The following is a 22,471-nucleotide window of genomic DNA, read 5'->3' on the forward strand; positions in this document are numbered from 1 at the left end:
CTTTAATATTGTGATATCACAATATTAAAAAAATATTAATATTCACAAGCTCACAATATTAAAGACCCTATTTTGACTCTATAACCATATTATCTTTGTTATCGTTCCAGATAAACCATGTGTGTGTGTGTGTGTGTTTCACTCATAGACTGTAGTCATACATACATGCACAAACATAGATGGGTCTTGATTGGTTTAATATCAGTACAATAATAGGTAATTCATTAATGTAAATTATTAGTAGAGACATTTCAAGGGATTGTTATTAGTCGTTCTTTAAAACTACATATGTCTCCATGTCTCGATTGGTTGGAAAACAACCCTGTGTTTTTTCCACATCGCTGATTGGTTGCTGGTGGTCGCGATATCCTCACCCTCTTGCGCTTGCACGCAGTTGCATGCTGCTGAGCTCGAAACAAAGATGGCCGATGAAGAGGCAGTAGAAACTTCTCCTGGAATTCTGCAGGAAATTTTCACGTCCCCGTTAAATTTGAGTTTGTTGTGCCTTTGCTTATTTCTGTTGTACAAAATATTTCGCGGAGACCAATCACCGGATCTGGGCGAGGTCGAGGAACCATTACCGAAATTAAAAAGAAGAGATTTCACATTGCCAGAGTTAAAGCAATATGATGGATTGGAAAACCCAAGAATTCTCATGGCTGTGAATGGGAAAGTGTTTGATGTAACGAGAGGAAAGAAGTTCTACGGACCAGGTAAAGTATACCTTATCTCTACCCTTTCACTAAGTTCATTTTAGTTTTCAAAGGGATACAAGTGACACATATTCTTATTTCAGTAGCTGTCTGCTGCTCAATTATTGAATGTATTGCATCGTGGCATGCTTCCGTTCACATTTAGGGCGTCAACTAAATTCTGAGTTGGCGAGGGTAGAGCAGGTTTATTTTGCATGAAGTCAACCTGACTAACCCTAGTAACGTTACTGTCTATGAACATTTCACGGCCCCTGCCTCGGGACGCTATTTCCTCTTCACTTCCTCACCGAAACTTACCAAAGTGCCGTAATTTAGTGGTTTTCACGCCCCCCACCTCATCACTGTGGAATGAGATGGCAGTGCTCCATTTCTGAACTTGGCACAGCTAAATCCTATTCACACGCAATGTTGATGTAAACCTTCACCCACTGATTGTTTAGCTCCGTCTACCCTTTCACCCTCATGCATGCAGTTGTGTTATGCAACAGATGATACGCAAATTCAGAAAGCTCTTTGAATGTACGGAATGGCGTTGTTCAGATGTTGCGTGTGATTATGACCCTTCAAACGTAGTGGGCATTCATCTCACGTTTTGAAATATCATATTCGTCAGTTTTGTAATCCCATGAAACAGTCTGCCATGCAACAAACTTTGCATCAGTGAATTGACTTGTAGTCATTTACTACACTGTTATGATTTTAACCTAGATAACACTGTCTTTTTCTTGTCATCATGACTGTTTGTTTTTTGTAAATGAGTAGCCTAATGCTGATGTATAAAGGTCAAACGCTTCCCCCCCCCTTCACCAGACCTAGAACCTTCTGAAGTTCCAATGAACTTTTGTTGATTGGTCTTGAACCTTGAGACGTTTCCTTGAGGTTACTGATGAAACGTGATAAACACTCAGCTGTGCCCAGAACACAACCCTGCGTTTTTATAAGCATTGCATTCGAGACTTTAACATTCATTCATGAAATTCTTGAATTTCCCCTTGGGGATCAATAAAGTATCTATCTAGCTGTCTAGCTGTTAGGAGCATATACTGTATGTTGTATTTACAGCCAGCCATGCGTCTTGGTTGTCCATGTACCGCCACGTGTCTTTGTGGTCCACTCTAACTCACTGTCTTGTCCATTCAGAGGGGCCCTATGGTGTGTTTGCTGGCCGGGATGCGTCTCGAGGTTTGGCCACCTTTAACCTGGAGAAGGAGGCGCTAAAGGACATCCACGACGACCTCTCCGACCTGAACAGCATGCAGCAGGAGAGCCTGAGCGAGTGGGAGGGACAGTTTACCCGTGAGTTTCTCAGGGCTAGCTAAACGTGTGTGTGTGTGTGTGAGAGAGGGAGAGAAAGAATGCATTTCAGGGCTGTAGCAAGGGTGTGAGGAAGGCCTGTGGCCTCACGTTTTCTCCCATTTTTGTTTTCCATGATACAAAATAGTGTTCATAATTCTACAAGGCCTTCAACTGATTTGTAAGCCTACAGTAAGCATTTGATTATTGAAGGAGTTAACTTTTATGTGTCATTATGCTTGATTGAATGGCTTTTGATTGCTAATGGTTAATGGCTGTACCATATTGTGGATAGTTGGAAATATTCTGGGTATTTTATGCACCCCCCACTCCCACTCCTAGTTCAAATGGCTTGCTAAGGCCCTGCATTGATGGTTTTATGCAAAGCAGCAATGGCCAAGTGTGGCTCAAGCAAGGGGAAAATAACATTGAAAGGAAAGTGTTTTTAGTTTATGGGGCACAAGCGGCAGAACAGGAAGTGAAGTGACGTTTCTCGTGGACATCAGAGGGACACTGGACACTTTTACCAGCGCAGACAAAGTGGAGTTTATGTGCACAATCAGTTGAGCAGCAAGACTTTACATCTAGTCACTTAGCTGACACTTCTAGCTAGAGAGACTTACTGAAAAAGGGAACAACGAAGCCACTGTGTGACCACATGCTAGTGCAGCAATACGACTTTAAAGCAACATTACAGCACTTGTCCTCCGCTGCACGTACGGCATTTGTTTATCCAGCACCTGCAAATAACGATGTCCACAGACAAGGTAGAGTATGTTGCATGATTTTATAAAAGTATTGCGACATCGAAGCATATCAAATTTGTAGTTTCTTACATCTCATTCCATCGAACTACAGATCCGCTACCCGATCTGGTAAACTTACATAGTGCGGTTATAGCCGATAGAGGGCCGCAAAGTGAATGCAGAAGTGCCGTTCACCCTGTTATGAGTTGATAAACCGCTGAAATGATTTTGGAAACATTATTTTAAGTTACAAAAAACTCTTTAGTGTTGTTTTAAGACTTTATAGATTTTCCAACAGAACATGACGGGAGCCACATGCTAGTGCAGCAACACAACTTTAAGATCTTTTAGAGTTTCCAACAGAACATGATGGAAGCTAAAGTCCATCAGAAATGTGTTATGTTCTAAGATGCTCACCACCAAGGGTTTTATCCCATGGCATGGGCAGCTTGCACACCAGGGCACAATTAATGCTGAAAGATACAGGTTTTGAGCAACATATGCTGTCATCTTTTGCTGGGAAGACCTTGAATGTTTCAGGAAAACGTGGGCAAGCTGCATTCTTCCCCTGTTACAACAGCATGTCTATATTAGAAGAGTGCAGGCGCTAAAATGGCCTGTCTTCAGTCCAGACCTGTCAACATTGGGTGCATCATGAAACAAAAAACATGATTACGAAGACCCAAGCATGTTGAGCAGCTGGAATCTTGTATCTGGCAGAAGAATTGGACAACATTTAATTCTCAAAAGTCCAGCAACTGGTCTCCTCAGTTTCAAAATGTTTTTAGACGTTAAAAGAAGAGGTGCAGCAACACAGTGGTAAACTGTCCCAACTGTTTTGAGATTGTTGTTGGCATCAAATTCAAAATGAACATGTATGTCCAAAACAATAGAATGTCTCTGTTTCAACATATCAATTGTTGTCTTTGCACTATTTTAATAGATATAAGATGTACATGATTTGCAAATCATAGCATCCTGTATTTATTTACATGTGTCCTCACTTCCTTGTATATTCAGTATACACTCATAGGTATATTCAGTATACACTTATATGTATATTCAGTCATTTTGCAGGTTCTTCTACTCTGAACTGAAGCACAATGTAAGCAGATAGTGGAAAGCAAGTTAGGATAGAACACCTACTTTTGGACTTCATGGTCATAGTTTTCTAGGCCAAAGGGAGTTGCTAACATTCTGCTTGTCTGCAGAGAAGTACGACTACGTTGGGAAGCTTCTGAAGCCAGGGGAGGAGCCGACAGAGTACACCGACGACGAAGAGGTCAAGGATAAGAAGAAGGATTGAACAATAACAGTTCCATTTATTTCACGTGTAACATGTATTTCATGACCAAACTAAATGTGTGAGCCTCACTTGTTTTTTGTTTTTGTTTTTTTGTTTTCTTTTTTAAGTCTGGCTCCTCTTTGTTGTAGTCTGCTTGATTAAGGACAATGATAATCTCTCACTACACACCTTCTCCCAATGCATTCACTCGTAAACTATGCTGTGTGCCGAGTCCAAGGGAGGGAGCCCAACCAGGGACTCAAAAGAGCTGTCTTCCCAGAGCTGCTAATGGCTAACGCTAACAAGGACATGGCTCAGCTCTGGTGCAGACCCGTTCCTGTGCCCCCTTCCCACTGGCCCATCTCTAAGGAAATCACACCTAAAGAAATCATCAGTTGCTAATTATGCAGAAACAGGCTTTAAAAAAAACTCCATAGAAAATGTAGAATGTCACTACTAGAGTATGTCCCAGTAGAGAGAGAGATCTAAGAAGCATTGGTTTCAGACGGGGGGAGTGCTGCACACTCTTGACAATCTTAGTTTTGAGCCACATTTGAACAGTACCAATCAAGCACAGATAATCCCAGACATGAGGGGGAGGGGGGGGGGCTTCTTGGAGCTGTCGAAGTTAGAACCATGCAAGCCTCTCTAATCTCTGCATGTCTAACATATTTGTTTACGTATAATACGGCCTTGGAAAGGTAGTATACGAATACCATATCGTCTACCCAGATTAGATAGAGTCTCTATTGAATGCATGATATATTGGATAACTTAATCTCTTTATCATGCTTGTTAAAGCACTACATTGTATTGAATATTTACTTTCTGGACCGACAATACACTGCACCCCTAACCCACCTGCGTAATGAAATGTGTCCTGAAATTAAAACCCCAGCTGCCTTAACCCCATCACCTCTCAGTCACACAGCCTTGTGCGTCCGTCTGTCAGTCACACTTATATCGCCATTTCAAGCACTGGACCAATTATCTGCTTATAAACACCACTTGCCTTTTTATCAAAGACTCTGTTTTGCATTATGGATTACATATTCATTGGGCACCTCTCATGTGACTATTTTTTTGTATCACTTCAATTATTTGGATGGGGAGTGATCTGGCTTATGCCTTTAACCATAGTCAAGCCTACGGACTATAATATACTGTATGTGTACTACAAATAATATTTTCATGGGTAAAATGTTTTATCAAGTCATAATTGACTGATTCTTAACATTCCATTGGAGAGTTGTGTGTGTGTGTGTGTGTGTGCGTGCTTACCGATTCTTCGGTGCCGAGTGAATCTGCTTCTGTGCTGGAAGTGTACAACATTAAACAATTTAAAGCAGAGAAGAGCTTCTGTGTACGTCACTTATTTCAGTACAAATAGGTGCCTTTCATAAAACTCCAAACAGTACATTTACTTAATTTGATGGTTTTTACGCTCTTGAGGTAACTGATGGGGACTAACCTGATCATACTGATCTAATGGTCCTTGAACCAGAGGCCCTCATTTTGGTCCATCAGTACCAGGGATTAGAAACGGTTCAAAAAACACAATTTTTGGATGAACGTAACTGAAAATGGGAACAAAACCATTGTATTGGGTATTGTTCTGATTAATCTTTTTTTGAATATTATTAAAATGAAAAATTATTTAAATTCAGTCAATGTGTAAATGAGTCATTAACTACTATATGCCATAATTTGCTAACTGAAGTGCAGAAACCTCAACACTGGATAAAGTCTGCTTTAAACTTATTCTTTTAGGGTGTTTTGTGATATAGTAAGATGTTTACCCTATTTACCTGTAATATATCCCTATATAGACATATAATAGACATAAACATGGGGGTAAAACACCAATGTGATGCTGTCATTTATTCTCGGGGTTGTATACCTTACCAAAAATCACTATGAGACTTATTTAGATATATAGATAGATAGATAGTCTTTATTGTCATTGTCACTTTTTACAAAGGTACAACGAGATTGAAAGTGCTGTCAACTCATGAGGTATTATTCCCCTTAGATGGTACCGATTCAACCAACCCCTCTGGCCCGGACCCAAGGACTACAAGGAGAATACCATAACATACCCAAACATACACGCAATCTTAGGCCTACAAAGACAAGAGGTAGAGAGGCTAAGGGCACAAACCAATATACAAACTACTTATAGCCTACTAGTACTACAAACATTTAATCCATATTTTTATTTGCTTTGTTGGTTTTGTGTATGGCCATAGTTAGTATTATTGAATAAATTAGTAATACATTTAGTAATATAAATGTATCGTCATTTTGATACAGGGCCATGAAAAAGTTTATCCTACTTATTTCATTATAGTAGCAATTGAAACAATAAAGGCCTGCAGATTTTAACAAAACAAAATTATATTTAGATTGACTATGTGTCCCCATATGAAACGTAACGAGTTCCTCCCTTTTTTGGTCTACTGCTCTCCAGAACAGCAGGTGGCGGAAAACATATCACAGTGCTTGGGCATGCGCCAGTAAATCGATCGAAGAAGTAAAGGTATTTCCGTGAATTTCTGCCATTTTGTTTTTAGTTTTTCAAGGGTGTCCTCGACCACAGGGAAACCAGCAGACATGTTCAGGTTTACCAAAGCCGCTTTGAATCTTACCGGTAAGTTGTTATAGTACAGCTGCATTGTGTTTTTACGTTTACAAATACTTCTAATTTGTGTATGATACTTATGAACCTGGCCAGCCATCTGTCTGGTTATGAGAGCTCACGCTAGCTTGCAACCCAACTGCTACCGTTAACTTCAGCTTGCTGACAGAGGTCTGCTAATGTCAAGCACCTTTGGGCTATATTAACATTAGTTGTAAACATAACTATACTAATGCATACTAATGCAACTAATGCATACCATTCAATCGAGACACATTCAAGTAGTTTTGCGCACCATAACGTTTAAGTCCACCTTATATGGAACGATAATGTAAGACTATCTACATTATGCTAGTAACGTTATTCAGTTGTTTGTAGCCAACGTACCTAACATGAAAATTGCCTTAAAGATGGACTTACTAGTCTGTATTTAGCTCGTAAGACATGTTCACACGGCTGTTGTCATTCTAGTTAGTAATAAGAAGGAATTCAATGTTAGGGTTGTAAATCCAGGTTTTGTGACATGCTTCCTGTGTACGTTAGGTTGACCGCCACCTTTGGTTGGCCTCACGTTACCCCAAGTCAGACTTCAGGACTAGCTGATAATGATGAACTTGGCTTTTTTGTTGCAATTTCTACTATTTGGCTTGTAATATGCCATTCCTCTGTGTTGTGATCACCTGTGTGTGGTCAGCGCTTATTTGTTGATTTACTTACTTTGCTGCTTGGAATAAACTATTTATAATGATGCTTGTTTGCAGGCCAAAGCGCACGGCAGGTTGCTGTGCGACATTCATCCGATGTGAATCCTGAATTCCACGCCAAGTATGGCACCCCTTTGATGATCGCTGGAGGAGTCTTTTGTGTTTCAGTCTGGGCATATGTGAGTGTTACGTTATGATTACTACCATAATGTTAGATCAGAGGTTCCCAAACTGTGAGGCGCGCCTCCCCTGGGAGGCGCCAAATAATTTGAGGGGAGGCATGGAAGGTTGATGGTTGATGGCAGAGGTGTCACTGTTTTCAGAGGGGAGGCCCACATGGATGGAGTTTGGGAACCTGTGTGTTAGAGCATTGACTGTATCTCTGTCCAGTTCTATATAAAGTCAATGTATTAGATGTTATGTATAATTTGGTAATATTGTGATAAGTTAGTTTGTAAATGGCTCTTGGGGGAAAAAAACGGCATTACTCCCTATTTAAAAAAATAAAAAAAGTATGTAGTATTGCTAGGACTAGCCTAATGTATGATTGTATGCAATGTTTTCCTCAGGTCTTGACCTCCACTGGAATCACATGGAACCTGTCTCCAGTTGGCAAAGTGCAGCCCAAGCCATGGAAAGAGTAAAAAAAGACTGTCCTCACTGGGCCTTCCCTGTTTGTCTGTCGAGTCTGTTCCAGGACTCTCTTTGTTTCACATTTTACGAAAATATGTAAATCTCTGCACAGTTGTAAGCAGTAAGGCGTGTGTGATAAATTAATTCCAATCTGAATAATGATGTGGTGTGTTTTTTGGTTAAATCTTCACTATGTTTGTGTCTGTGTTTATGGTGCATTCATGGCACGTGGGATGTCAGGGACCGACCCCGTGGTTATGTTGGTTTTCCAACTGCGAGGGAGTGTTCATTTGCATTGGTGTCGCATTGTGTGAGCAACATGGATGCTACAACAAAGGTTAAAACACGCTCACTAATCTTAAATAAACAACTGCTTAAGAACATGGTGTAAGACGCTTGTGAAAGAAGGATATGCAGCTTTCAAGTGACAAAAACGCCAATTTCCCAAGTTCACATTTAAACCGTTGGACATGAAAGGCCACATGGACGACAAACGAACTACAGCGTGATGACAAAAGTGACGACGAGCCCCCAACTGGGGGGAACTCGGGCAGCAAAATCTAGACCCAGTTTCCCACCTCTTGTTTTCACTGGGAAGAAGGTTTTCCCTGTGCCCGTGAATGCCCTGTTAGACCTGTCACAGTGAGTTGTGTCTGACCAATTTCAGAACTGAGTGGTATTATCAAGCAGCTGAAACATCACACCATTTAAATCAATGAGAAAATTAATTTGTAAACACTGAATTGGCCATATGAGCAGACAGCACTAACCAGGAGAGACACAGTAGATAAACACTGCAGGAATTCCCCTTTGTGTCATTTTTCAACACTGTTTAAACTGAAACTACCTGTGAAAACAATGCTGTATAGTGCAATACTAAATACTTTTGGCAATGTCAAGAGAATTAATTCCCTCTACTGTAAGTCAGAGGCTTGCATCAAAATGAGTTTGAAGCTGTTCTCTTGATGCAAAGTAACTATGGCGTTGGGTCATTGTTATTTTTTACCCTTAGAGGGTGCTTAGTGCATTCTCGATGGAGGTTAGCTCTAAAACCAAGGATGTTTAGTCGATGTTTAGGCTTACATTACCGTACTTTTTTACAATGTAGGAATTAATTTTTAGATTTTTTCCCCCATAGCTGTCTGAATGTCACATTTGAACATTCAGTCCCATTTCAGCCTTAAATGGTTTGTAAGCTCTTTTCCAGTTTCAACTTTTATTATTAGTATTATTATTTAAAGGAGATATACTTTCCAGTTTCAACTTTTATTATTATTATTTAAAGGAGATATACTTCCCCCTGTTAACTATAGGCTTGGGAGATGTGTCCTATAATAAGCCGCTGGATGATCTGTTGATGACTGCCAGAAATATGATAGATTGACTCTGCCCAACTCACAGGTCAAGCCAGCCAGGGGAATTCACGCTACCATATACTTCATGGGTGAACATTTGAGTTAAATATAAAAGAGAAAGGAAATCAATACACTACACTCACTATATTTCATTATGCAAGACAAATGGGGTTGGTTTACCTAATCTGCTGTCAGCCAAGGTGCAGTTTTTTTGTTCACTTGGTGCAGGAGCCTACAGCCCTCTTGTATAGAGACAGGCCTGAGGGAGATGATCATTGAGGAGTATTATTTTTGAAATCTGTTTTCAATTCAGATACTTTAGTGTCTGTCCTATCTCTTGTTTCTCACTCTGTGTGTCTGGTGTGTGAACTGTGAAGATGTTTGTATAAAATGATGATGGGGAAAGGATTAAGTTTACGTTTGGGAATGTATTCTACTGTATCCTTAATATTTGTGTCCCTGCACCATTTTCTTCCATGTGGACTTAAATGTGGTTAGTGTGTGTGTGTGTGTATGGGATGATGGGAAAATGACTAGGCAAACGTTTTGTCACAGCCATAAACTCCAGGGGGCGCCCATATTCCCCATAAAGATTAGGCTTGGCTGAATGACAGAAGAAGAAGAGTTTCCGGTGTACGTCACTGCGGAGGAAACAACATGGAGGTGCACATGGATAAGTTGATGTACTAATTTGAGTGTTTAAAGATCGTATGTCTAGATTGCTCGCCACAAGTACAACCACATTTGCAGGAGCTGACAGCGGGCAGGTAATAGTTGGAGATCAGCTGTGTTGAAATTAGCGTTGATTTATAGGTAACCAAACCTAACGAGCTGTTACAAGGTGACTCCATTAACGTTAACAGTTAATGTAACTAACCTATCCCACTCTGTTGTTAAAATTGTAGATGTTATTTAGCTAATCGTGCAAAATTGAGATGACTCTGACCTTACGTTTCGTCTCTCAGATTTAGAAACATGTCGCTCTTGGGGAAGTTGAGACCGCTGTTGTCGTTTCTTCAGGGTGAGTAACATTGCTGCTGCTTGATGTGGTAAGAATTAGGCTTCTGTGGAAAATGGGCTTCTGTCTACTTACAGTGCAAGTCAAAGGCAGCACAAACTACTCCAGAGCCTCTCTAGGTTACTCCGTTTGGGTAGATGTGTAATGTCACATTTCACAAGAATGTCTCATGCTGACATGTGATTTATGTTTATCTGCTACCTTGACAGTAGCATGTTGTTTTTTCACATCCTAAGTTACAGTTGTTATATGCAATTCGTTTTATATGATGATGATGATGATGATATTTTGGAGTGCATAGCAGGGTGACTTGCTGCACCTGATTTGGTGGCCATGCACTAACATTAGCCTCTCCTGTTGCTGTTGTCTCTCCGTTTGCAGTTTCACCCGTCTCCCAGTGGTCCACTCCCGTCCTCTCCAGGACGATGGCCACCCTAAACCAGATGCATCGTCAGGGCAAGCCCACTTCCGGGCCACCGAAGGTCAGCGCTACGTTCGGACGGCCGCAGCTGAAAGCGGTGGTGCTGAAGACCATGATCCGCAAACCCAAAAAGCCCAACTCGGCCAACCGCAAGTGCGCCCGCGTCCGGCTGTCCAACGGCAAGGAGGCCGTGGTGTTCATCCCCGGCGAGGGGCACAACCTGCAGGAGCACAACGTGGTGTTGGTGCAGGGGGGCAGAACGCAGGACCTGCCCGGTGTCAAGCTGACTGTGGTCAGGGGCAAATATGACTGTGCCCACGTGGTGAAGAAAAAACAGTGATTTCAGGAAGAGGCGATGCTTGTTTGTGCACTGTATTTCATATTATATATTCTGTGTTGTGTGTGTGTGTGTGTGTGTGTTTTTGAATGTGGAATAAATGCAGAGGCCAAATTTCCCTCACAGGATCAAAAGAGTAAATATACTTATAAACCGGGTCTTTGTCAGGTTGTTCATCTAATCTCCTGTGTTATTTTTGTCTGGTATTATGACACCTGTGGGGCTGTGGCTAGTAATTTAGCATGCTAATTCAGGTTGATATCTCTGCAGCACTATACCTTGTCATTTTTTAATGACATCATCGCCATTATTTCTTCTCATTTTTTTGGATATTTTTACCTCAATTCTTACACATGGCACCTTTAACATGCCCACTTTCAGGTCTGATTTTGCATGCTATGCGCTTGCCATTGGAGAACAATTTTCTGTTCTCCACTGGTTTCTCTTCTCAAGAAAAAGAATTCAACTCAACAGCCCATTTATTTAGAATCCCTTCCAGCTTGACAGACATCAAACATATTCACATACTCATGAGTTTCCTAATACAGGAATAGTTTGATGAAACACCATACACACTGTGGGCACCTGCACATTTATAATCACACACCGACTGCTACTGTGTTTGCCCCTCTGACATCACTCTTCAGTTACACACACATAAATCACACTTCATGCCACTTTCTCATCTCCAGTGCTGTGCTCATGAGTTCACATACCCTGGCAGCATTTGTTAAGTATTGCTGAGTTTTTGGAAAATATGACTAACGAAAATCTTTCTTCACCCTGTAAAGCATGGAGGTGGATCTCTGGTGTTTTGGGGGTGTGTGAGCTACAAAGATGCAGGGAATGTTGTCAGAATTGCTGGCAAGATTAATGCATCATGCTATAAGGAGGACAATTTGCACTCACTGGCCCAAAAGCTGCACATGGGACACACTTGGACTTGGACCAGTTTGACCCTTCAGTGGCTACAGTAGGAGTAAGTGAAGGTTCTGGAGTGGCCATCACAGTTTTCGGATCTCAGTCTAATTAAGCCACTGTGGGGACATCTCAAATGTGCACTTCACGTGAGACAACCCTAGTGTTTACGGGACACGGTACTAAAAGTAATAAAAGATCCACAACGACCACAAAACGCTGCAAGCCATCAAAAATGCTAAAAGGACCAATACATAGTATTAAGAACTAAGGCTATGTAAACTTCTGAAAAGTACAGGGATAATCATGTTTATATTTGTTTCATGATTGCGCTATTCTGTGATGTCATATAGTTTAACTTGAATTCCATTAAAATAAAAGTAATCTGTTTTGGCAGATCACTCATGTTTTCTTAAAAGACTGGAACACATTCTACAAATGCAAAACTGTATAAATAAGGAATGAAAAACATGTACACATAGTAGTCAAGCAGTCCACTTCATATTGCGGTGCACTGTGGTCTTATTTGAAACTCTCGGGAAATCCCCATAGTCCTCTCCAGTGTACGATAGTATGACGCAGAACTCCGGTGTTTAATTAACAAATTATTGTTTTTGCCAGTTCACCAGTTTTCATGTCATGTGCATGCAGCTTTGTGTGACCATATTTTTAAAAATGCAACCTTCTGGAGATGAGTTTTCATATTTTGCTGAGATCACTCCCCTTGGGTGGAGAGATCATCATAGGCTAACAATGGTATTACAGGCATGACAAGCATAGACAGTGATAAAGTTATCCTTGGCAAACAAATACTAACAAACCTCTCCACCAATACTCACGCTCCCATGTACCCATCTGATCACCACATACACCAATCAACTGCTAGAATTATTTCACCAATCAACTGCTAGCATTATTGCTTGTTTCCCTTTTTGTAATTAACCCCACAAAACATCTTTCAACTTTTGCTTTTTCCTTTTCAGTTCTCAGGGATCTCTGGAAACATTTCATCTTACAGCACACGCTTGTTAAGACATATGCCCAGTAAAGATACATTTAGGTAAAGCTATTATACATTGAGACAATTAAGCATTTCTGGACAGGACATAATTTATCATGGTATTTGGCATTTATCATTGCCTTACTAACTCCTATGTCCATCTGACAAGTGCTGTAGATAGAATGGCCAATGTGATTTCCCTTGTAATTGTGGTTTCAGCAAATCACCCTCATGATGGGATGAAAGCATCTGATATATAAAGAAAAAAAAAAGACTAATTTTCCTTATATAACAAACCTTTTGCTAGTGCACAGCCAGAAACAATACAAACTCAAATGAATTTGCTCCACACTGCTGGTGGGCTGTCAAAAGCATCCCAGCGTTAGCTGAAGTTAAGTACTGCAACAGAATGACTTTGATCAGGACATTCTCAAATATCGCCATTTCCAAAAGAAAATATAAAGAAAATGCACAAAAAAATCATCTCAAATTAACGAATAAGGCACGTGGTGTCAGAGGGTGCAATGCAGCCTCTCTATAAACTGTTCATGTTAATGTTGTAATGTTTACTGATGTCATTGCAAGTTGCTTTGGACAAAAGTGTCTTGTAAATAACATAAACCCTATGTGAGTGTCATGAAGTTAGAATTTAAGGCTTCCTTTGCGTCAAGCTGTTAGGTTGTCTTGGGTTGGGTTGGTTGTTGGGTACAGTTCTTCAATGCACTTCTCCAAAGTCTCCTTTCTGTCTTGATGCTCCTTCATCTTTCTCCTGAGGGCCTTGGCGGCATCCTCGAGGGCCGAGTTCTTGCACCCGACTTGATTAATGAAATCACCCAGAAGCCTCTGGGTGGACTCCGCGCCCATGCCTGCCAGGAAGCGCAGAAACAGGTCGTAGTGGCGAGGGGCGGCGGCCTTGGAGTGCACCGCCTTGTCCACGGCGGACTTGTAGACGTCCGCCAGGCTCAGGTCCCGGAGCTTGATCATGGACATCTTGCTGGTGTCTAGAACGTTCTTTCCGTGGTTCTTGAACATGAGGAACACGTAGAGGGCAGCCATGAACTCCTGCACCGTGGGGTGGATGAAGCAGCGGATCTTCTCCTGATACAGGATGAACCTCTCGCGGTAGTACTCGGACAGCAGCCCCGAGCGCACGATGGCCTCCTTGGCGTCCGAGTCCTCGTCCTTCCAGTTGCTCTTGGACACGTGGAAGGCCTCCTTGTCCAGCATGGTGTACGCCACCTTGGCCATCTTCATCAGCAGCTGCCTGCTGTCCTCCCACTTCTTGTCCTCGGCCAGCGGGCCAGTCTCCCTCTCGCGCCTCTCGCGCATGTTGAAGTACACCTGCACCAGGTGCGCGTAGAGCTCCGTGAGGGCGCCCGGCGGCTCCTGCCCCCGCGGGTACTTCTTGAACACCTTCCGCAGGTAGTTGGACACCACCCAGCAGAACATGGGCAGGTGGCACATGATGAAGATGGTCTTGTTGGCGCGCACGTAGGCGACGGCGCGCTCGGCCTGCGCCGGGTCCTTTTCGCCGCCGAAGCGCTTGCGGAAGTACTGGTCACGGGCGTCCTCGTCGAAGCCGCGCACTTCCACCACCTGGTTGACACGGTCGGAGGGGAGCGCGCAGGACGACAGCGGCCGCGTCACCATCCACAGGAAGGCATAGTGCAGCAGGTTGCCCTTGATCAGGTTGATGAACAGGTTGCGCACGGGCACCACAGTGTTGGCGTCGCACCAGCAGTGCGTGTACAGGAAGTCCAGCTCGTGCACCAGCTCGTCCGCGTCGTCCAGGATGAACATCAGCTGGCAGTCCTCGAACTCCAGGTCGGCCAGGGGCACCACGGCGGGGTAGAGCTCGTTCAGGATCTCTCGGAGCGACTTCTCCTCGTCCAGGTGCTGCATCACGTACTCGCCCGACAGCGGGAACACAAAGTAGATCTCCTCGTGCGCCTTCTCGTTGACCCAGTCCATGATGAAGCGCTGCACGGCCGTGGTCTTGCCGATCCCGGCGATGCCCCTCATGACCATGAGCCTCAGGTACCGCTCGGCCACGATTTCCGGGTTGTAGATGTCGGTGTTCTTTATGGGCTTGTACTTGAACCCCTTGTCCACCCTCAGCTCCTCAACCAGCCCTCTCAGCTCGTGCTCGCCGTTGACCGGCGCGTACAGCCCCGACGTGATGAAATGGTCGGCGTAGACCGACTCAAAGTCCGCCGGCCCGCCATTCTTTGGGCAGCCTTCGTGAATGACGGAGTACTTCTCTCTCAGCTGCTGCTTCAAACCATAGCGCACCTCATCTGCAAGACAGAGATGTCTACTTATTACAGGTCGTAAGGAGTAATAACACGTGTGCTTATGAATAATTAAAAATATTCAAACCAACAGTGTTATTTGGTTGTCATTCGGTTATTCATATTACAAACACTGTTATTTTGAGGATACATAGTATAAGTACCGGTATATATACTCTTTTGATCCCGTGAGGGAAATTTGGTCTCTGCATTTATCCCAATCCGTGAATTAGTGAAACACACTCAGCACACAGTGTACACACAGTGAGGTGAAGCACACAGTAATCCCGACACAGTGAGCTGCCTGCTACAGCGGCGCTCGGGGAGCAGTGAGGGGTTAGGTGCTTTCACTTCAACCGTTCCTACTGGTCGGGGTTCAAACCGGCAAACCCTCCAGTTACAAGTCTGAAGCCCTAACCAGTGGGCCATGGCTGCACTATCAAGTTGTAATATGAAGTCATGCCAATATAGTTTACAGCCAAAATTTGCTACAATTATAGGCCATGAAGACCAGTCTCTATCATGTGCAACATGTGTACGGCAGGGATATCAGCTTATTAAAGGTCACAAGGAGTAATAAGAGGTTATATGATGGATGCCATCATAGCCCATGAAAGTTAGTCTGTTCCATATGTTTCTCATGCGTGAAAGTTCTAACATAAGACAGGGATATCAGCTTATTACAGGTCTCAAGGGCTGGTGATAGGACAAGATCATAGCCCGTGCAGGTAAGTGTGTGTCATATGTGGTTGGTAGGGATGTAACGATTACCGGTATAATGGTAAACTGTGATAAAAATGCTGACGATAACAATTACCGTTTTCATTTCAAATATCATAATTATCGCAGTTGATTACCACGGTGTGGAAACCGTGTGTTTAATCCTTCCCAGCTTCATCCGAGCCTGCTTTTGACATACACCCAAGCTGCATGATGTAATTAACTGCGATTCGGATTAGGTTACACCTGATTTTTTAAAAAGGCGGGACATTTTCACCGCGAAACGTCTGCACGCAAAACGCCACTCTGTGTCTTTTTATACCGCGATAATACCGAAAACCGTGACAATTTAGTCACTATAAGCGTGAGGTTAAATTTTCATATCGTTACATCCCTAGTTGTTGGTGGGTAAAGTTGTTCTTACTCCTATGAAGGTGTCCACATATGTAGTTCACGAGTTTACGGAGTCCCATGAACTCGAGCACATGCTGGGTGATGTTGAGCGAGATGTCGATGTCACAGCACTCCAGCATCTTGTCCACCACGTCGATGAGGTCCAGGACATCCAGAGGGTCCCTGAAGAACTCAGGGTAACGTTCCCACAGGAACTTCTTAAAGAACTTCATCTGAGCTTCAGTCAGCTTCTTTAACACTTGCTGGAGGAGCTGAACACAACAATATACACACTAGGGCTGGGCGATTTGGACCAAAAGTCATATCCCGATATATTTAAGTTGAATATCGATATAAGATATATATCCCGATATTTTTTCCGCAAAGTTAGAGCTGTAAAATGAAATGTTCAGTCAAATATGAGTAGTTTTATTGAAAACTCACTACTCAAATAACAATAAAATGTAAACATAAAACTGGAGTGCCTTTTTTGAAATCAAAGCTCCGTAAGGTGCACATTTAAATAAAAAAAAGTATCTTAAATAAAAATAGCCTATAAAATAAAATAGGCCAATCTTTTTCTGAAATAAATATATTTATATGAGAAAAGTAGCGTGCAGTTTCACAGCAGTGCAGAGAGGGGAGCAGTGCAGAGAGCTCCGGTCAGCGGCTTGCGTGGAGCAAGGATCACGGCACAAATTTGAACTATATCGATATATGCGATATGGTCTAATTCCATATCGCATTTTAAAATATATCAATATATCTTTTATATCGATATATATCGCCCAGCCCTACACTACACAATATAAAATGTATAAAATGTTACACACTGTAAAACAGGACATCTTCCTACCATATTTTTCCAAGTGAACTTGTGACTATAAAGTTGTGAGTAACTGTATGTACAACTCCAAATCAGAAAAAGTTGGGACGTTGTGTAAAATGCAAATAAAAATAGAATGTGATAATATACAAGTCTTGTAAACCCATACTTAGCAGCAAAAAGAACATAGACAACATATAAAATGTTCAAAATGAAACTTTTGACCATTTCATGAAAAATATGTGTTCATTTTGAATTTAATGCTGGCAACATGTTTCAAAAAAAGTTGAGACAGGGAATGTTCCCCACTATGCTGCTTCACCTCTCAATTTAACACAACTCTGTAAATGTTTAGGAACTGAGAAGACCAGTTGCTTGAGTTTTGAGAATTAAATGTTCCATTCCTGCCCGATATAGGATTTCAATTGCTCAACAGTATGAGGTATTCTTAATCATGTTTTTCATTCCATGATGCACCTAATTTGACAGGTCTGGATCGCAGACAGGCCATTTTAGCACCTGGACTCTTTCTCTATGGAGAAATACTGTTAAATATGATTTCTCTTTTTCATACCCAATGAGTTTAAGTGTAAATGGAGTTACAACACTCTTGCTCAATTCCCTTGCACTATTCCTGCCTATAGCTCAGCCCTGGGTAGAGATGTGGACAACTGCAAAATTGTATATTCTAAATATTGTTCAAAATGTTATGCACTACAAAAAAACACAAGTTGGATGAACTTCTCCAAGTTGCATGAATTATTAGTGAACTTGAAAGTGAAAGGCGAACCTTGAACGTGTATTTGACAGTCAGAGCCGGGTGCCTCTTGTAGTTCGGGGCGATCGCAAGCTCCGGTTTCCCAGAGCAGCTTTTCTTGTTTTTGGGCCTCCTGCGAACCCTAAACACAGAAGCAGAATACTGGGAGAATTGGCATCCATTGAACCACTTCATGTAAACATGCTGGTGTACTTTATATACTTTAACTGTTGCTACTGATATTATTGTTATTATATTGATATTATTACTATTATACTTAACGTGTAACTCCAGATTAAAAACAACCTAGGGTCTATTTATGGTAGTAAACAACTTCAAACTTTGGATTGAGAGCAAAATTATGTTGATTGGTGGTGTTTTGAGCAAGACCGTGAAGACGTGTTCAACCTTGGAGTGTTGCGCAGATCTGGTTGAATCTTTCGATACAAACACACCTTACGTTTAGCCAGATCTGCGCAGCGCTGATTCGATTGAACGCGCCCACAGATTTGCCGATACCAGACCAGGAAGCCATGGAATTCTTTTCCTACAGATACAGGTCTTGTTATAACCTCCTTGTACACTTGTTACAATCTTCGGTTTGTCTGTAGAAACCACCACAGAAGTATAATTACAGTATTTTCCGGACTATAAGTCGCACTTTCTTTCATAGTTTTGCCGGTCCTGTGACTCAGGTGCAACATATATATATATATATTTATATATGTGGTTTTTTCCTCTTCATGAACATGTTTTGACTGGTGCGACTTATACTCCGGTGCGACTTATAGTCCGGAAAATACGGTCTATTTTGAGCATTGTTAGTGGTATAAAATATTAACGTGGCACCTTGCCCTGTTAGCATCACTGTAAGTGCATTCAGTGATAATGCAAATAAACGGTCTTGCTCAAAACGCCACCAATTAAGGTAATTTTGCTCTCAATCAAACGTTTGAAGTTGTTAACTACCGTAAATAGACCCTAGGTCATTTTTACTCCGGAGTTACACTTTGATGTAGGCTTTTTCAACTTTTTTTCCAAACTGAGAATCTCTGTTCACTGGTGTCCCAGTTCATTACACAAGGGTGTCTAGGTCATATCTGCAGATGGGAGAGTCTGATGGGAGAGTGGGTGGGGTTTGGTGTGTGTGTGTGTGTGCGCGCACGTGTCCTTACTGGAGTTCGGCCTTCAGCTCGTCCTCCACGCCCTCGTCACTCTCCAGAGAGTAGACACTTGATGCTGTCGACTCCGGTCTTTCAAACTCAATCCTGTAGGCACAACAACATCTCATGAACACCTGAAGGAAAGAACACTTACAAGGAATCATCACTAACACATCTTTACAAACTTCTCCATAATGCACCCTTGACATTTTGTTCATTATTATTTACATTTTATTTATTTCAACATATCCACCCATTTCTAGAGATGAAGATTAGACAAGAGTTGTTAAGTCAAGTGTTAAGCTCCTAGTTTTCCTGACGCTACTTGCCAAAGTTCCCTACGGTTTTTGCTGAGATTATAAAACATCACTTTGTGTCTGGTAACGTCTGGGGACGTTACCCCGCTATCGCTGATACAACCTTTAAACTCAGGTTTACACAGAGTGATGAATACCCCTACATCTTTACTTCTAAGAGACTCTGCCTCTCTGGGATGCTCTTTTTCATACCCAATCATGTTGCCAGTTACCCTAATTAGTTGTGAAACATTCCTCCTATTTTTCCAAGTTTTTTGAAATGTGTTGCTGGTATCAAATTCAAATTGAACATAATTATATTTTCCATGAAATAGTCAAATTTGTCATTTTCAACATTTAATATGTTGTCTGTGTCCTTACTAAATACGAGTTTAGGAAAGAACGCGTAAAACATGACTTTGTGTCTGGTAATACGAGGTTCCTAATACACTCATCGGTTAGCAGCAAACCCTGACATACTTGAATAAAATGTCCTCAGGTGCAGTGTCTGTGTCGCTGCAGTCCATGCTGTCGCTCTTCATGGACAGGTAACTTGGGGCAGGTGAGGCGGCTCTCTGGATGTCACTGGGCATGGTCACACGGCACAGGATCAACAGGTGAGAAACAAAACATGTCACTGGGCATGGTCACACGGCACAGGATCAACAGGTGAGAAACAAAACATGTCACTGGGCATGGTCACACGGCACAGGATCAACAGGTGAGAAACAAAACATGTCACTGAGCATGGTCACACGGCACAGGAACAACAGGTGAGAAACAAAACATGCAGTTTAAACATCTAAAAGGGTAACATAAATGACTGCATTACGTTATAGTTATATTTGACTCCCTCCTTCTACAAGGGTTCTTATGGGAAACATAAAACAGCACTTGTGTGTGGATACAATGCCTGGCTTTGTTAGGCTCCGGCAGGAGCATCTTTAACAGTACTTATTCACTGTTAGAAGAACTAGTGAGAGTTTGGAGCACACAAGCACAGGCACACAAGTATCACATACCATTCTGGTAAATCCAACGATCGCCTATCCCAGGTCATGCCATCGTCACCATCCTCAGACCCGTGGATGGAGGCTCCGCGACCGGCTGGAATCTCCGACTGCGTGTCCATTTCTCTACGTGTTTGTCTCTCGGAGAGAGTGCGATGCGTGGTGGATGTTGCTCAGGTTCAGAGGAGGGCGATGCTAACGAGACAAATATAGAAAGGCACTTAGAAATAACACACACTCAGAATTAGCACACACTCAGAAATAGCACACACTCAGAAATAATACGCAGACAGGAATTAATGCTTTTCGATTTTCTTATTTAAAAAGATCAGTGTTTTCATCAGTCTAAATATTCACTATTTAGTACATCTAATACGTATATTTTAATTACAATGATTTTTTGAAATCATAAGAAATATAAATGTCCACAATAAAAACACTGATTGCGCAAATATGATAAAGTATGTTTTTTTAAAATGTGAAAATTGTGATAAATTTCATGGGGGTTGAATACTTTTGCAACACGTTTGTTGTCACCTTTGAACATTTGCTTAAATCCTGATGTAACATTGGATGACTCTGAGTCTGCACACTAGCTAAGTGACTGCAAACACTGTCCTGAGCTGCAGGATGTCTCGAGGTAGGAAGGGACAAAATACAAACCTCTTGACAGATGAGCTTTTGACAGTCTTTAAGCTATATCCTGATATTGGCTATACGGACTATATGACCTCATAAAACACGACATGGACACCTGCCTACCCCAACGATTAAGACGGAGGCTTGTGTGACCTTTGACATGTTCTTTCATGTCGTGACTCTGGTATGCAACGGTTACAAATGTGGTTGCAATAAATATAGAGAGGATTGTGGAAAACTGGCCTAGACTAGGCACCACGTTTCAGCTGTGGTCTAATTTAATGGGACTAGGTTAACGCATACACCACAAGGGCCGAACTTTGAATCAGCGTTGTTGCAACCTCCCCCCACCCACACACGCCTAAAGTTACAGTGGCCTACAACGACTATGCATGCATATCACGATATCGATCTTCTGAACAGCTAAACATAAACTCACTCATAAACCTCTCACCAGACCTTCAATAGTGCATGTAACGTGTTACATTTAAAGAATGAAAAAATACCTATCGCCAGCAATCTGATGTAGTATGGGTGTAAAGGTGTTGGAGAGGCTAGCTAACTTCTTATTATTACAGCTACGGAAATGGGACAGTAGGTTACCTCTAAGTTATTGGACTGACTTTCGAAGTCAAATAGTTTGTTACAGCAGTTACTTACATTTCTACTCTTTCAGATCCTCATTTCAGCTGTTAAGTGGACAATATTACTTTACACATTCGACAACGTAGTGCATCGAGGTGTGCATGTAGAGACTTTCTAGAAGACAGGAGGAGCACTTCCTTAGCAGTTTCGCTTTCGTCTGTTTGTGTACGCCTGTTTTAAAGACACAGTAGCCTACTGAGAACTATATGACTTATTAACGTGTCAAAACTGCATTTTTGTAGTGCATATGCAGAAATGCAATGTTTTGGACATGAAACTGCATTGTAATGCATTGTAGCCTACTTCAGAAAGTTTTTTGTCACATAACTGCATTTATTTTTGTAAAGGCTTGCCAGGGGCGATTGTAGATAAGACCTAGTCTAGGTGTGCTCAGCCCCTAACAGGCGTCACTTAGGGTTGCCACCTGTGTCTGACAAAAATCCTGGACATTTTGACCATCTAATCGACCTTTTTGTTTGTAAGCAACGGCGCCTTTCGCACATCTAACCCAAGATAAAAACCGTCATTCTAAGCGACAATTGTATATAAAATTAGTAAGAATGACAATTTCTAGTTATTTGTTTAGTTAATTGCTTTATTTAATAGCAGACCTTTATTATTTTGTTATATTTTCAACAGATTTTAGTTGTGGACACCTGGGGGCAGTATT

At 41.9% G+C, this 22,471-nt stretch overlaps 3 protein-coding genes across 8 annotated transcripts; 2 read left to right on the forward strand and 1 right to left on the reverse strand.

Moving 5' to 3' along the window:
- The first annotated feature begins 383 nt into the window (after nucleotides 1-383).
- Nucleotides 384-5,390, forward strand: pgrmc1 (progesterone receptor membrane component 1). Of its 2 annotated transcripts, none has more exons than XM_042091928.1 (3): nucleotides 384-713; nucleotides 1,854-2,048; nucleotides 5,287-5,390. In XM_042091928.1, exons 1-2 carry the CDS (start codon nucleotides 422-424, stop codon nucleotides 2,030-2,032), a joined length of 471 nt encoding a protein of 156 aa, XP_041947862.1. In that variant the 5' UTR covers nucleotides 384-421; the 3' UTR covers nucleotides 2,033-2,048; nucleotides 5,287-5,390. The 2 variants fall into 2 exon arrangements, with proteins under 2 accessions (XP_041947862.1, XP_041947861.1); XM_042091927.1 differs by having other exon boundaries at nucleotides 385-713; nucleotides 1,854-2,009; nucleotides 3,964-5,390.
- A 4,588-nt stretch (nucleotides 5,391-9,978) lies between these two features.
- Nucleotides 9,979-11,266, forward strand: mrps12 (mitochondrial ribosomal protein S12). Of its 5 annotated transcripts, none has more exons than XM_042091933.1 (3): nucleotides 9,979-10,134; nucleotides 10,333-10,388; nucleotides 10,767-11,266. In XM_042091933.1, exons 2-3 carry the CDS (start codon nucleotides 10,343-10,345, stop codon nucleotides 11,144-11,146), a joined length of 426 nt encoding a protein of 141 aa, XP_041947867.1. In that variant the 5' UTR covers nucleotides 9,979-10,134; nucleotides 10,333-10,342; the 3' UTR covers nucleotides 11,147-11,266. The 5 variants fall into 5 exon arrangements, with proteins under 5 accessions (XP_041947867.1, XP_041947868.1, XP_041947869.1 ...); XM_042091934.1 differs by having other exon boundaries at nucleotides 9,985-10,208; XM_042091935.1 differs by having other exon boundaries at nucleotides 9,985-10,180.
- Nucleotides 11,267-11,604: 338 nt separating this feature from the next.
- On the reverse strand, nucleotides 11,605-21,954 carry nlrc3l1 (NLR family, CARD domain containing 3-like 1). Its single transcript, XM_042091911.1, has 7 exons — nucleotides 21,817-21,954; nucleotides 20,530-20,712; nucleotides 19,988-20,092; nucleotides 19,224-19,316; nucleotides 18,082-18,190; nucleotides 16,497-16,737; nucleotides 11,605-15,358 (listed from the first exon to the last, which is right to left on the reverse strand). Exons 2-7 carry the CDS (start codon nucleotides 20,637-20,639, stop codon nucleotides 13,728-13,730), a joined length of 2,289 nt encoding a protein of 762 aa, XP_041947845.1. The 5' UTR covers nucleotides 20,640-20,712; nucleotides 21,817-21,954; the 3' UTR covers nucleotides 11,605-13,727.
- Between the last annotated feature and the right edge of the window lie 517 nt (nucleotides 21,955-22,471).

The sequence above is a fragment of the Alosa sapidissima genome, chromosome 5, assembly GCF_018492685.1.
Source record: "Alosa sapidissima isolate fAloSap1 chromosome 5, fAloSap1.pri, whole genome shotgun sequence".
In the NCBI taxonomy this organism is placed as follows: domain Eukaryota; kingdom Metazoa; phylum Chordata; class Actinopteri; order Clupeiformes; family Clupeidae; genus Alosa; species Alosa sapidissima.

Excerpts from the sequence above, each read along its gene's own strand:
- mrps12 (XM_042091933.1), top strand. The coding sequence starts at position 10,343 with ATGTCGCTCTTGGGGAAGTTGAGACCGCTGTTGTCGTTTCTTCAGG. Across the intron at positions 10,389-10,766 it reads GCTGTTGTCGTTTCTTCAGG|TTTCACCCGTCTCCCAGTGG; the intron begins GTGAGTAACATT and ends CTCCGTTTGCAG.
- nlrc3l1 (XM_042091911.1), bottom strand. The coding sequence starts at position 20,639 with ATGGACACGCAGTCGGAGATTCCAGCCGGTCGCGGAGCCTCCATCCAC. Across the intron at positions 19,317-19,987 it reads CCTGAGGACATTTTATTCAA|GATTGAGTTTGAAAGACCGG; the intron begins GTATGTCAGGGT and ends TTGTGCCTACAG. Across the intron at positions 18,191-19,223 it reads GAGCTGAAGGCCGAACTCCA|GGTTCGCAGGAGGCCCAAAA; the intron begins GTAAGGACACGT and ends TTCTGTGTTTAG.
- pgrmc1 (XM_042091927.1), top strand. The coding sequence starts at position 422 with ATGGCCGATGAAGAGGCAGTAGAAACTTCTCCTGGAATTCTGCAGGAA. Across the intron at positions 714-1,853 it reads AAAGAAGTTCTACGGACCAG|AGGGGCCCTATGGTGTGTTT; the intron begins GTAAAGTATACC and ends TTGTCCATTCAG. Across the intron at positions 2,010-3,963 it reads GTGGGAGGGACAGTTTACCC|AGAAGTACGACTACGTTGGG; the intron begins GTGAGTTTCTCA and ends GCTTGTCTGCAG.